The sequence below is a fragment of the Nerophis ophidion genome, linkage group LG10, assembly GCF_033978795.1.
Source record: "Nerophis ophidion isolate RoL-2023_Sa linkage group LG10, RoL_Noph_v1.0, whole genome shotgun sequence".
NCBI lineage: Eukaryota > Metazoa > Chordata > Actinopteri > Syngnathiformes > Syngnathidae > Nerophis > Nerophis ophidion.
Genome location: NC_084620.1, coordinates 73,244,181 through 73,260,321, shown reverse-complemented (window position 1 = coordinate 73,260,321; position 16,141 = coordinate 73,244,181). Strand labels below are relative to the sequence as shown.

At 41.3% G+C, this 16,141-nt stretch overlaps 1 protein-coding gene across 1 annotated transcript; it reads left to right on the top strand.

The window, feature by feature from the left end:
• The first annotated feature begins 3,378 nt into the window (after positions 1-3,378).
• Positions 3,379-4,731, top strand: LOC133561280 (gastrula zinc finger protein XlCGF17.1-like). Its single transcript, XM_061914643.1, has one exon. The coding sequence runs from the start codon at positions 3,687-3,689 to the stop codon at positions 4,644-4,646; it is 960 nt and encodes a 319-aa protein (XP_061770627.1). The 5' UTR covers positions 3,379-3,686; the 3' UTR covers positions 4,647-4,731.
• Positions 4,732-16,141: the final 11,410 nt, after the last annotated feature.

The following is a 16,141-nucleotide window of genomic DNA, read 5'->3' as shown; positions in this document are numbered from 1 at the left end:
ACTTTTTATTTTCAATCCATGAATGTACAACTGTTTGTTTGCTTTGTTGACCATTGACCGAAGAACAATAAACTTGAACTTGAACTAATTATTAGTAATAAAAGACACTTGTATATGTACATATCATGTATAATTGTGTGTGTAAACACAATAAGAGAAGAAGAATGGCGCCACATATGCTGTGTCCACATGTTGTCTGCTCACTATACATCCATTCATTGTTACCTCAGCAAACATGACGCAAAATACTTGCATATGTTTTTGAGAACGACAACGACTGAATGTTTGACGACAAACAAAAATAGAAATGTTGTATTATTACATGTTATAACATTCTTTGTACAGTAGATGACACCCTTGTATTGTGCAAATGATCAAAGAGGGAAAAAACACCTGAAGTCTTGTGACTGACATCTATTCTGCTTTACTGGATCACACTTTGGAGAGTTTTGCATCATAATAAAGTACATTCAATACTTGTTGAAATTCCCTTTTAAAAGACTTCAAAATGTAACGCTTGCCAAAAAGTAATTTGGAGTATTGAAAAAAACGTAATGAACTTCAATATGATCTATTTCATTAAAATAACTGAGATTTAGGTTGTTTTTATTCCAGAAAAGATGTGTCAGTAAGTAAATATTTTCCACATCACTTTAAGCAGGTTATAGTTTACTTTGTGTATAATTTTAGTTGTTTGCAAATTCACTATGTCGTGGAATTTCAGTTTTTTCGATTCAATGATTAAATTGTTTGAATGTTCTCTATATCCAACATGATGTATTGTTCTAACTGATCTTTTTTGTAACACAGTTAATGAATGAAGTGTACTTTTGCAGTTATTTCCCCATTTTTCTGCACAATAACTCAAATATGGTAACACTAGTGAGCAGTAGAGAATATGAAGTGATTTTTGGGCCAGAACATCCATCCATCCATCCATCCATTTCCACCGCTTATTCCCTTTCGGGGTTGCGGGGGGTGCTGGCGCCTATCTCAGCTACAATCGGGCGGAAGGCGGGGTACACCCTGGACAAGTCGCCACCTCATCGCAGGGCCAACACAGATAGACAGACAACATTCACACTCACATTCACACACTAGGGCCAATTTAGTGTTGCCAATCAACCTATCCCCAGGTGCATGTCTTTGGAAGTGGGAGGAAGCCGGAGTACCCGGAGGGAACCCACGCATTCACGGGGAGAACATGCAAACTCCACACAGAAAGATCTCGAGCCTGGATTTGAACCCAGGACTGCAGGACCTTCGTATTGTGAGGCAGACGCACTAACCCCTCTCCCACCGTGAAGCCGGGCCAGAACATGTTTTGCTTTTTTATATGAGATTTCCAGTTCATTTTATCATCAATCATTATACCTACAAATTTGGTTTCATTTACTCTTTTAATTTCTATTCCGTCTATTTGTATTTGTGTTTGACACTTCTTTTCTACTGTTAACAAATAGCATTATTTTAGTTTTACCGAGATTCAAAGATAGTCTGTTTTTGTCAAACCATCTTTTTAATTAAATTTCTTCTGTTATTATTTGTATTATCTTCTGTGTGTTCTCTCCTGAACAAAACACTGTTGTATCATCCGCAAATAATACTAACTTTCAATATTTTATAACTTTACAAATGTCATTTATATAAAGATTGAATAATTTTGGTCCTAGTATTGATCCCTGAGGTACACCACAGGATATATTTAGTGTTGCAGAAGTGTGTTCGCCTAGCTTCACGTATTGTTTCCTGTTGGTTAAATAACTTCTAATCCAGTTTAAGACCAGCCCTCTGGTGCCATATCGTTCTAGTTTTTTGATTAAAATATTGTAATTAATTGTGTGAAATGCTTAGGTTGGATCAATAAACACTGCTGCCGCATATTTTTTTTTTACTATCTATTGCATTGGTCATTTCTTCTGTCATTTCTATTACAGCCATCGTAGTTGAAATATTAGCTCTGTATACATATTGGTTCTCATCTAATATTCTATGTTGGTTTGTGGAACTCTCTAATCTGTTATTGGACAGTTTTTCCATGATTTTAGAAAATATTGGAAGTAAAGAAACAGGTCTATAATTTGTAAATTGGTGTTTGTCTCCAGTCTGATAAATTGGTGCAATTTTAGCTATTTTCATTTTGTTTGGGAATTTACCTGTTTGAGATGATGGGTATTTTTACGCTGCTTTTGCAGTGTAGCGTGTAGTGTAGCTTGCTACAATTCTCTGAGGATAGCTTAGCTACATTTAATGGAGAGTAACTTGTAGCCTAGCTTACTACATTTTCCAGGTAGTTTGCCCATCACTGTCTATTTGGCCTAGATTAGATAGTACTTTATTTATTCCGTCAGGAGAGTTCCTTCAGGAAAATTAAAATGTTCAGCACAATCCCATTCAAGATCAGACAAACATTAAAGGGAGACAGAACAGGATCGTTGACGGGTCTGCCGGCTTCCAGCGCCCCTTACAAAAAAGATGAGATACAGGTAAACAAGGGGGGGGAATGGGAGAAAAAAATAGAAGATTAAAATAAAATAAAATAAAAATCGGTCTTAGCCTGGGCCCTGGAGAGGGGGTGCAGACTGAGGCCGAGGGAAAAAACAACAACTCATAGCCATAGTACACATCCCTCTTACATGTGTGTAAGAGGGAAACATCAAACATCAAAGAACACAGAGGACATTAAAGCAGCAGATACAAGCAGACACTTCTACATACAGCTATGAATAAAAAGTTAAAGAAACATGTACACTTTGGTGGCCTCTGCGGTGTTCCACACCATCGTCTGCTGGGGTGGAGGGAGCATGGCCAGAGACAGAAGCAGACCCAACAAAGCAACCAAGACAGCCGACTCCACTCTCGACCAGTGTCCAGTCCGCATGGATGAGCGAGGATACGTCCAAGGTGACTGAGGTGTCCGACACCTGCTCACCCAGTCAAGACACCGCGAGGCCTCTCCGTCCCGGCGCTCAGTGCTAGCTCCGCAGCCCTGTCCCCTCATCCGCATCTCCTCCAGTCCCTCCAAACAGACTCCGGTGTGGCAGAGACCCAGCAGCTGGTCTCCATGGCCAAAAGGCTCCCGGGAGGCAGATCCAGAAGTCCCCCAAAAAAGCACCACAGAGGTCACGAAAGTGCCACCCCTTGTCACACAGTCCCGAAGGGTCCTGGACCAAAAAGCAAAAAAAAATATAATAACACATGAAAACAAGAGGGAAACACAAAAGGATGACACAAGAGCACAGAGATCCTGCCAACAGCAGCCAATACAGCAGCGCCATCTTGGAAAAAAAAAAAAAAAAGCTCACATGTGAATCGTTTGAATACTGCAAACTTCAATACAGTAACACCTCATTTGTGTTTTATGTTCTGCAGACGTCCAGCAGGTGTCAGCAGAGAGTCATGAAGAGATTCCCTCCAAGCAGCAGGAGTGGAGCTCCAGTGTGGGACAAAAGGAGCTACAGGCCCCCTCCCACATTAAAGAGGAAGAGGAGGAACTGTGGGAGCAGCTTCAAAGGTTGGTGGAGGATAATGATGAAGATGAAGCTCAGTCCTTACAGCTTCATCACAGTCAAAGTGAGGAGAACAGAGGGGCGGAGCTTGTAAGTCAACACATCACAGAAGCTGATGGAGAGCATTGTGAAGATATAAAGTCAGAACCAGACAGCATCTTTGCTCCACTGTCAGACATGGACCACATGATGTCAGACTCTTCTGATCACAGTGACCACATTCAAGAACCTTTGGGGAGTAAAAATTACTTTAAAGGTGATACGAGACATCACACTAACAACAAACACTTTGACTGCTCTGAATGTGGGAAATCATTTAGACTGAAGACTGATTTTACAAGACACATGAGAATACATACTGGAGAGAAACCTTTTACTTGCTCTGTTTGTAAGAAGAGTTTCTCCACAAAGCAACACATGACCACACACATGAGAACACACACGGGAGAGAAACCTTTTACTTGCTCTGTTTGTAAGAAGAGTTTCTCCATTAAGCCTGCCATGACCAGACACATGAGAACACACACTGGAGAGAAACCGTTTACTTGCTCTGTTTGTAAGAAGAGTTTCTCCAGAAAGTATAACATGTCCTCACACATGAGAACACATACTGGAGAGAAACTTTTGTCTTGCTCTGTTTGTAAGAAGCGTTTCTCCACAACGCAACATATGATCACACACATGAGAACACATACTGGAGAGAAACCTTTTACTTGCTCTGTTTGTAAGAAGTGTTTCTCCAGAAAGCCTGACACCTCCACACACATGAGAACACACACTGGAGAGAAACCTTTTACTTGCTCTGTTTGTAAGAAGAGTTTCTCCACAAAGTCTAACATGTCCTCACACATGAGAACACATACTGGAGGGAAACCTTTTACTTGCTCTGTTTGTAAGAAGAGTTTCTCCACAAAGCCTAAGATGACCACACACATGAGAACACATACTGGAGGGAAACCTTTTACTTGCCCTGTTTGTAAGAAGCATTTCTCCACAAATCTTGTCATGACCAGACACATGAGAACACACACTGGAGAGAAACCATTTAGTTGCACTGTGTGTGATAAGATGTTCTGGCATAAGTGTCAGGACAGTAAACACAAGTGTGTAACAGTCATGGAAGCTGCAGGGATTTAAAAACACTTAGTGATTGTCTTAAATGTACTTTAAAAACACAGCATGTTTAATATGAATGTATATTTGATGTTGTATGTAGTGCCTCTCATCTTCTATTGTTAAATTTAAGGGCCTACTGAAAGCCACTACTACCGACCACGCAGTCTGATAGTTTACATATCAATGATGAAATATTAACATTGCAACACATGCCAATACGGCCGCTTTAGTTGACTAAATTGCAATTTTAAAGGAGAACATTATCACCAGACATATGTAAGAGTCAATATATACCTTGATATTGCAGAAAAAAGCCCATATGTTTTTTTAACAGATTTCCGAACTCTAAAAGGGTGAATTTGGCGATTTAAACGCCTTTCAATTGTTCGCTGTCGGAGCAATGACCTTTCACCTGTGACGTTACAACGGGAAGCAATCCACTATTTTCTCAAACACATTACACACACAAGTCAAATCAGCTCTGTTATTTTTTTTTTTTTTACTACTGTTTTCCGTCCCTTGGAGACATCATGCCTCGTCGGTGTGTTGTCGGAGGTGTAACAACATGATCAGGGACGGATTCAAGGTGACTTACGTGGCGTGTGCATCGATTAGCATGGCATGCTAATCGATGCTAACATGCTATTTAGGCTAGCTGTATGTACATATTGTATCGTTATGCCTCATTTGTAACTATATTTGCATCCAGCCTTTCCCTCCACCCACATTTAATGTCAAACAAACACATACCAATTGACGGATTCAAGTACACCAAAGGTCAAAAGATGCGAAAGTCCCTTGTTTGTTCTGCACATTTTACCGACGACAGCTATGCTACGACAGATGGCACAGAGATGTGTGGATATCCTGCGACACTCAAAGTAGATGCATTTCCAACGATAAAGTCTACGAAATCCCAAAGGTGAGTTTTGTTGATGTTATTGACTTATGTGCTAATCAGACATATTTGGTCACGGCATGACTGCCAGCTAATTGATGCTAACATGCTATTTAGGCTAGCTGTATGTACATTTGTAGCTATATTTGCCTGCAGCCTTTCCCTCCACCCACATTTAATGCCAAACAAACACTTACCAATCGACGGATTTAAGTTGCTCCAGTGGTCAAAAGATGCAATCGTCGGTTAGAAGGCGATCGCCGAATAGCTTCAATAGCTATTCACTCAAAAGCTTCAGTTTCTTCTTCAATTTCGTTTTCGCTATCTGCCTCCACACTCCAACCCTCCGTTTCAATACATGCGTAATCTGTTGAATCGCTTAAGCCGCTGAAATCCGAATCTGAATCTGAGCTAATGTCGCTATATCTTGCTGTTCTATCCACCATGTTTGATTGTATTGGCATCACTATGTGACGTCACAGGAAAATGGACGGTGGATTTACAGATAGCGAAAATCAGGCACTTTTAAGCCTTTTTTCGGGACATTACATGATTGGAAAAATTTGGAAAAAAACTTAGAAAAATAAAATAAGCCACTGGGAACTGATTTTTGTTGGTTTTAACTCTTCTGAAATTGTGATAATGTTACCCTTTTATATGAATGTATATTTGATGATGTATGTAGTGCTTCTCATCTTCTACTGTTATATGTTGTCCTGGAGTTTTTAAGTTGTGTGCATGTATTGAATATCATGTATGTAGCTACTAATTTATTTGATTTTCTCATTGTCATCTTTATTTCACAAAATGTGGACTCTAGTAGATTAGCAGCATTGTTACATCATGGATGTTAACTACTGCAAAACATCAACAAAGAAGAAAAAGGTTAGCAACACATCACTGAACTTTAGAGCCATCGTGAGTGGAGTTGCTTGTTTTTATTGCTGCATTTGTACTTATTTCACCTCACATCTTCACTTTCAACCCTAAAGTCTTTTTCAAATATATTGTTGTATGCTTCTAAGATTGATGTTTACTATGTGTGTGTAGTCTGTGGAAAGGGTTGTTGTCCCTTGTGGATCCATTTGTTCACCTGAACAGATACAACATCATCATCATCATCATCATTATCAAAATACAGATTTAAGCACTGTATTAGAGTGCCTCTTGTAGTACTCCAACTCGCCACACTGAGAAGTGGGGGCGATCGTGAGCTAGCAGATGCATGTTGCTATCATGTTTTATCAGCGAGGAAGACAGCATTTGTGTTTACTTTTTTGTCAGATCCAAGTGGTATTGCTCCGCTGAATAAATGAATCACTATGGCTGCCAATATGGAGGATTTTATTTACACACATATATATATATATATATTTAAAGGCCTACTGAAATGAGATTTTCTTATCTAAACGATGTGTCATACTTGATCATTTCGCGATATTGCCATACTTTTGCTGAAAGGATTTAGTAGAGAACATCAACGATAAAGTTTGCAACTTTTGCTTGCTAACAGAAAAGCCTTGCCACTACCGGAAGTCGCAGACGATGACGTCACATGTTGATGGCTCCTCACATCCTCACATTGATTTTAATGGGAGCCTCCAACAAAAATAGCTATTCGGACCGAGAAAATTAAAATTTCCCCATTAATTTGAGCGAGGATGAAAGATTCGTGTTTGAGGATATTGATAACCAAGGACAAGAAAAAAAAATAAGTTAAAAAAAATGCGATTGCATTGGGACGGATTCAGGTGTTTTTAAACACATGGACTTGGATAATTCTGGGAAATCCCTTATCTTTCTATTGTGTTGCTAGTGTTTTATTGAGTTTAACAGTACCTGATAGTCAGATGTGTGTGTTCACGGGTGTGTTGACGCCAGTGTCTCAGGGGAGTCGACGGCTGCTTTATGGGCGGCACAAGCTGACCTAAGAAGAGACTTTTTACCACAATTTTCTCACCGAAACCTGCTGGTTGACATTCGTTTGGGATCCATGTTCGCTGTGATCCATAGTAAAGTTTCACCTCTGTGAATTTTAAACAAGGAATCACCGTGTGTTTGTGTGGCTAAAGGCTAAAGTTTCCCAACTCCATCTTTCTACTTTGACTTCTGCAATACTAATTGAACAAATTGCAAAAGATTCAGCAACACAGACGTCCAAAATACTGTGTAATTATGCGATTAAAGCAGACGACTTTTAGCTGTGTGTGTGTGTGTGTGTGTGTGTGTGTGTGTGTGTGTGTGTGTGTGTGTGTGTGTGTGTGTGTGTGTGTGTGTGTGTGTGTGTGTGTGTGTGCAGCGCTCATATTTCCTAACAGTCTGTGACGTCAAGCGTACACGTCATCATTACGCGACGTTTTTAAGAAAAAACTCCCGGGAAATTTAAATTGCAATTTAGTAAACTAAAGCGGCCGTATTGGCATGTGTTGCAATGTTAATATTTCATCATTGATATATAAACTATCAGACTGTGTGGTCGCTAGTAGTGGCTTTCAGTAGGCCTTTAGGTCGGGGTCTGATCATGACTAGTCATAAATATCGACACCAACATCGCCCCCTTGTGGTGGAAAATTATAACAGTCATAACTTCCTTCCACATGCTCCAATCTTCCTGATTTGTTTTATGGTGGGTCGAGATCATCGTCATTCTACATCCTGTACGCAAATTCAAAATGACATTTTTCATACTCAGCACATTTTCTAACAGAATCTTGTTAATATGCTCAATAAGGTTTTATTCAAATGTAATACAAGTAATACGTAAGACTTTATTTGCACACTTAAGGAGATAAGTTTCCAGGTAAAAATGATTGTTTATCAATTTATTTTCCATGCATTAATTTAGATCCAGAACACACATTGTTATATATCTTATTATATTATAATCATTACTATAATTGAATGTAAGTTTGTGTAAGATATTTTCACACAACAAAGTGTGAATACATGTTGTAAAGTGTGGGGTTGAGTTATAATTGATATAATACAATTAGGTATGGCAAATGCATTTTGTTTACTTGCCAACTATTCAAATTATATTTAATATACATGTTTATATAATGTCATGTAATATGACTTCAACATTATTTTTGTTAAAATAAGAGTTTATTTGCTAACCAGTTCTACTTCTGAGTATTTATTTTATTTTGTTATTGAACAATTAAACACACATAAACAATGTTTAGACACATTAAGGTACTTTCAATACAATATGAGTGTCAGGCCTTGACGTGGATTGAGTGTGCTCCTTCGACGCAGCGGGATTACAGGACGAGCCAGGCGTGAATTCAGGTACATGTTTTTATTTAAACACTCTAATCAAAAATAATCAAACTAAGGGCGCTCACAAAGAGGAAGAAACTTGGCTAAACAGTACAAACGTGAAACAAAAACACCTGCTCAAGGTCATGAAAGAAAATTTAACTATAAACTTAAACAGCACGATGGCAAGACTAAAGACATGAAACAAAAGAGTGCACTGTGGCATAAATATATAAACTTACTCGGCATGGAACTGTGGACAGGGCGTAAAGGTTTGGACAGCATGGGTAGGGTGCGTGTGAGTGTGAAGATCCCAGGACGAAGACAAGAAAAAGAGTGACTTAAATAGCTGTGACTATTAGTGAAAACAGGTGTGAGGCTGAGAACAGGGATGTGACAGGTGAAAACTCATGAGGTTGGCATGGAAACAAACAAAACCAGGAAGTGCAAAACGTGACTGATTGTCCAAAATCAAAAACATAACATGACAAAACAAAACATGATCCATAGGTGTGACAATGAGTCAATGTTTTTTCAATATTTTACTCAGCAATATAAAAAAAACATCACCATCCATCCATCCATCCATCTTCTTACGCTTATCCGAGGTCGGGTCGCGGGGGCAACAGCATAAGCAGGGAAACCCAGACTTCCCTCTCTCCAGCCACTTCGTCTAGCTCTTCCCGGGGGATCCCGAGGCGTTCCCAGGCCAGCCGGGAGACATAGTCTTCCCAACGTGTCCTGGGTCTTCCCCAAGGCCTCCTACCGGTTGGACGTGCCCTAAACACCTCCCTAGGGAGGCGTTCGGGTGGCATCCTGACCAGATGCCCGAACCACCTCATCTGGCTCCTCTCCATGTGGAGGAGCAGCGGCTTTACTTTGAGTTCCTCCCGGATGGCAGAGCTTCTCACCCTATCTCTAAGGGAGAGCCCCGCCACACGGCGGAGGAAACTCATTTGGGCCGCTTGTACCCGTGATCTTATCCTTTCGGTCATGACCCAAAGCTCATGACCATAGGTGAGGATGGGAACGTAGATCGACCGGTAAATTGAGAGCTTTGCCTTCCTGCTCAGCTCCTTCTTCACCACAACGGATCGGTACAACGTCCGCATTACTGAAGACGCCGCACCGATCCGGCTGTCGATCTCACGATCCACTCTTCCTCCACTCGTGAACAAGACTCCTAGGTACTTGAACTCCTCCACTTGGGGCAGGGTCTCCTCCCCAACCCGGAGATGGCACTCCACCCTTTTCCGGGCGAGAACCATGGACTCGGACTTGGAGGTGCTGATTCTCATTCCGGTCACTTCACACACGGCTGCAAACCGATCCAGTGAGAGCTGAAGATCCCGGTCAGATGAAGCCATCAGGACCACATCATCTGCAAAAAGCAGAGACCTAATCCTGCGGTTACCAAACAGGAACCTCTCAGCGCCTTGACTGTGCCTACAAATTCTGTCCATAAAAGTTATGAATGAACAGAATGGGTGACAAAGGACAGCCTTGGCGGAGTCCAACCCTCACTGGAAATGTGTTCGACTTACTGCCGGCAATGCGGACCAAGCTCTGGCACTGATCGTACAGGGAACGGACCGCCACAATCAGACAGTCCGATACCCCATACTCTCTGAGCACTCCCCACAGGACTTACCAAGGGACACGGTCGAATGCCTTCTCCAAGTCCACAAAGCACATGTAGACTGGTTGGGCAAACTCCCATGCACCCTCAAGAACCCTGCCGAGAGTATAGAGCTGGTCCACAGTTCCACGACCAGGACGAAAACCACACTGTTCCTCCTGAATCCGAGGTTCGACTATCCGGCGTAGCCTCCTCTCCAGTACACCTGAAAACCTTACCGGGAAGGCTGAGGAGTGTGATCCCACGATAGTTGGAACACACCCTCCGGTCCCCCTTCTTAAAGAGAGGAACCACCACCCCGGTCTGCCAATCCAGAGGTACCGCCCCCGATGTCCACGTGATGCTGCAGAGTCTTGTCAACCAAGACAGCCCCACAGCATCCAGAGCCTTAAGGAACTCCGGGCGGACCTCATCCACCCCTGGGGCCTTGCCACCAAGGAGCTTTTTAACTACCTCAGGGACCTCAGCCCCAGAAATACGAGAGTCCACCACAGATTCCCCAGGCACTGCTTCCTCATAGGAAGACGTGTTGGTGGGATTGAGGAGGTCTTCGAAGTATTCCTTCCACCTATCCACAACATCCGCAGTCGAGGTCAGCAGAACACCATCCGCACCATACACGGTGTTGATAGTGCACTGCTTCCCCTTCCTGAGGCGGCGGACGGTGGTCCAGAATCGCTTCGAAGCCGTCCGGAAGTCGTTTTCCATGGCTTCCCCGAACTCCTCCCATGTCCGAGTTTTTGCCTCCGCTTCCGCTGAAGCTGCACACCGCTTGGCCTGTCGGTACCTGTCCACTGCCTCCGGAGTCCTATGAGCCAAAAGGACCCGATAGGACTCCTTCTTCAGCTTGAGGGCATCCCTCACCGCTGGTGTCCACCAAGGGGTTTTAGGATTACCGCCACGACAGGCACCAACTACCTTGCGGCCACAGCTCCGATCTGCCCCCTCGACAATTGAGGTGCGGAACATGGTCCACTCGGACTCAATGTCCAGCACCTCCCTCGTGACATGTTCAAAGTTCTTCCGGAGGTGGGAATTGAAACTTTGTCTGACAGGAGACTCTGCCAGACGTTCCCAGCAGACCCTCACAATGCGTTTGGGCCTCCCAGGTCTGTCCGGCATCCTCCCCCACCATCGCAGCCAACTCACCACCAGGTGGTGATCGGTAGAAAGCTCCGCCCCTCTCTCCACCCGAGTGTCCAAAACATATTATTGTACATGTTATACTGTACAATTGAATAAATCAGAAACTGATGACATAGTGCTGTATTTTACTTCTTTATCTTTTTTTCAACCAAAAATGCTTTGCTCTGATTTACTTGAATTAAAAAAATGTTCCCAGGGGGTACATCACTGAAAAAAGGTTGAGAACCACTGTTGTAGTAATTTGCTCCCTGGCCCCCAAAGTCCTAGTGGCAGGTGCTAACCACCGACAGGCAATCAGCCTAATTCTTACCTGTATGATAAGGCTATGGAACGCCTCTACCTTGGAAGTCTGGTGTTTACTCGACGGCATGGCGATATCTTTCAGCAGGGACTTGTTGTTGACAACCTCCTCCAGTTTCACTGCTGAGCGTGAGACTAAACATACATTTAAAATAGAACAATGTTTATACAAAATGTTCCAGTCAACTTGAAAACTGATTATCTATTCACAAGTTTATCTGAATTTTTTGACTTTCAAAAGATCCATCCATCCATTTTTCTACCGCTTATTCCCTTTGGGTTTGCGGGCGGAGCTGGTGCCTACCTCAGCTACAATCGGGCGGAAGGCGGCGTACAGCCTGTACAAGTCGCCACCTCAACGCAGGGCACTTTCAAAAGATGTGCAGTAAAATATTGCTATTCCCTCACTGCTTCCGGGCAACTTATTTGCCTACTTACTTGGTTTGAGACATTTCTTTTGCATACTTCTACCGTGCAGTTGTCCAAGAGCACAAATTGGGAAGAGGTGGCCATGGTCCTTGTGGATGTTCTGAATGTGTCTCTCCACAGACTTCCACTAGGCAACCAGAAGTTCCCCCTCTCCAGGCGGTGTAGACGCTGCACTCCCATGCTGTTCAGCACTTGCAATACCTTGCCAGAAGATCCGCCAGCCAAGAGAATGCCAGCAGATAGCAGGATGTTGCCCGCGGCATAAGGGCCAATGTTTGGCTGGCTGCTCCACCTACTCCTCCGGTCACATGATGTACATTGTATGGTCATGATCAGCTGTGTACCGTTCCAATCCCAAGAAGGGCTTATGTCCTGGCTGCCACAGGCTGGACAGTGACACCACTTGACGAGACTCTGGAGGCACGACTCAAAGATGATGTACTTCGGTACCTTGTGGGCGCCCTCTTCCCGCATCTTGGGAGTACGTGTGGGATCTGGCGGCCCGTCAGATTGACACGGATCCGACGTCGATGACCCACTCGGCACGTAGCTGACATGGGAAGAACCACTATCAGAAGGACTTGATGCTGGTCCTTCATCAAACAATGCAGGAGGTGGTCGTAGCTTGGCTTGCATTCCAGACACACCTGGAGATGCTATGTTGGGCTGCATCTCGGGGCTGCTGCACTTGACGATGGGACTTCACTAACCCTGGCTGGCCCAGCTCTAACCCTCTCGAGGATCTCTGGGGTCACCTGCTGTCCTAGCAATAAAATAAAACACAAGTTGTTTTATATAATCTGTTAAATTTGAACTAGGATCACATACTAATTATTATCTTTGAATCCACTGCTTTCCACCAACAACTTTCTTCTTCGTAGTCTCCATTATTAATTGAACAAGTTGCAAAAGATTCAGCAACACAGATGTCCAAAATACTCTGTAATTACGCGTTGAACAGAGACGACTATTAGCCGTGTGTGGACGTGAGCCAAGATGTCCCCAACAATTTGTGACGTCACGCGCACGCGTAATCATAAACGTCATCATTCCGCCACGTTTTAACTCCGCGGGAAATTTAAAATTGCAATTTAGTAAACTAAAAAGGCCGTATTGGCATGTGTTGCAGTGTTAATATTTCATCATTGATATATAAACTATCAGACTGTGTGGTCGGTAGTAGTGGCTTTCAGTAGGCCTTTAAAGATGTTCTGTGAAAAACTCGAACAAAATAATGCACAATGAAGAAAAACAATTAATGTGCTCAGTTTGTAATAAAATATTTTCTGTGAAAAACTTGATAAACAAAAGTATGCGGATTGGAGAATAAACATTCAAAAGCTCAGTTTGTAAACAAGGATTATCTGCGAATAATCTATTGATAACAGATTAAAAAAATACACACAGAAGTAAAAACATTATTGTGCTCAGTTTGTAATAAAATAGTCTTTGTGAAAAAACTTGATGAACAAAATAATGCACACTGAAGAAAAAACATTAATGTACTCAGTTTGTGATAAAAGATGCTCTGTAAAAAAAAGTACTAACAAACAAAAGAATGCACACTCGGGAAAAACCATTAATGTACTCAGTTTGTGAAAAAGGATTCTGCGTGAAGAAACTTTTGATAACAGACAAAATAATACAAACTAAAGAAAAACCATTAAAGTGCTCGGTTTGTAATAAAAGATGCTCTGGAAAAAAAACATGATAACAAGCAAAATAATGTACACTGGAGAAACACTCATGTGCTCGGTTTGTAAAAAAAAAGGATTATCTTTGAAGAAACTATTGATAACAAATAAAACAAATTACACACTGGGTAAAACCATAAATGTGGTCAGTTTGTAATAAAAATATTATCTGTGAAGAAACTATTGATAACAAATAAAACAAATTACACACTGAGTAAAACCATAAATGTGCTTAGTTTGTAATAAAAATATTATCTGTGAAGAAACGTATGATAACAGACAAAAAATTACACAAAGTAGAAAAACCATTAATGTGCTCAGTTTGTAATAAAAGACTCTGTGAATAAAATTTTGCTAACAAACAAAATAATACACACTGGAGAAAAACATAAATGTGCTCAGTTTGTAATCAAATATTATCTGTGAAGAAAGTCTTGATAACAGAAAAAATAATGCACACTGAAGAAAAACCATTAATGTGCTCAGTTTGTTACATAGATGCTGTGTAAACAAAACTTGATAAACAAACAGATTCACACAGGAGAAAAACACATTAATGTGCTCAGTTTGTAATACAAGATTCTGTGTTGAAGACTTTAAGATTCTATGCACACATGGAGACAAACCATTAATGTGCTCAGTTTGTGAAAAAAAAAAAAAAGATGCTCTAAGAAAAGCTTGATAAACAAAAGAATGCACACTGGAAAATCAAGTGCTCAGTTTGTAAACAAAGATTATTTGTGAAGAATCTATTAATAACAGATTAGAGAAATTCTAAAGGAATCATAATTAAAGGGAGAGAGTATAAATTGGCCAGATGTGGATGACATTTTAGTCTTCCTCTGGCACCCAACATCCATCCATCCATTTTCTACCGCTTATTCCCTTTTGGGGTCGCGGGGGGCGCTGGCGCCTATCTCAGCTACAATCGGGCGGAAGGCGGGGTACACCCTGGACAAGTCGCCACCTCATCACAGTGGCACCCAACATACTCTCTTCCTAAATGAATGCACTCATTTGAACGGTAGGGTCTATTATCAAGATATAAAATCAACATCGGTAAAACTCAACTCCTCTCGTATAATTATAACCCAGAAGCAGTGAAATTATGTACAAAAATCACACACAAAGGAATATTTTCTTATATTGTTTTTTTAATCTCTATAGTTCAAGTTTTACTTAGCTATTGTCTCCATCCAAAATGGATGGAGACAATATATATATATATATATATATATATATATATATATATATATATATATATATATATATATATATATATATATATATATATATATATGATATGTCCCTTAAATACCTGGGCCTCATTTTATCAAAATATATAACAACATTATCAGTATAAAATTATCTACCCATACATAAGAAAATAAAAGATGACATAGCACGATGGAACTTAATTCCTTTTTTTCGCCTTAGCTGTAGAATTGATTGTATTAAAAGGAATGCACTTCCAAGACTGCTGTACCGATTTCAAACTCTGCCAATAGAGATCAACAAAAAATAATTCAGCTTCATGTAGTGTAATGAAAGATTAAAAAATGCTCAGTTTTGAAACTATTAAAGGGGAACATTATCACCAAACCTATGCAAGCGTCAATATATACCTTGATGGTGCAGAAAAAAGACCATCTATTTTTTTAACCGATTTCCGAACTCTAAATGGGTAAATTTTGGCGAATTAAACGCCTTTTTGTTTATTGCGCTGGAGGCGATGACGTCAGAATGTGACGTCGCCGAGGTAATACAGCCGCCATTTTCATTTTCAACACATTACAAACACCGGGTCTCAGCTCTGTTATTTTCCGTTTTTTCGACTATTTTTTGGAACCTTGGAGACATCATGCCTCGTGGGTGTGTTGTCGGAGGGTGTAACAACACTAACAGGGAGGGATTCAAGTTGCACCACTGGCCCCAAGATGCCAAAGTGTCTGCCGCCAGACCCCCATTGAATGTGCCAGAGTGTCTCCACATTTTACCGGCGATGCTAAGGCAGACATGGCACAGAGATGTATGGATAACCTGCAGATGCATTTGCAACGATAGTCAACGAAATCACAAAGGTGAGTTTTGTTGATGTTGTTGACATATGTGCTAATCAGACATATTTGGTCGCGGCATGACTGCCAGC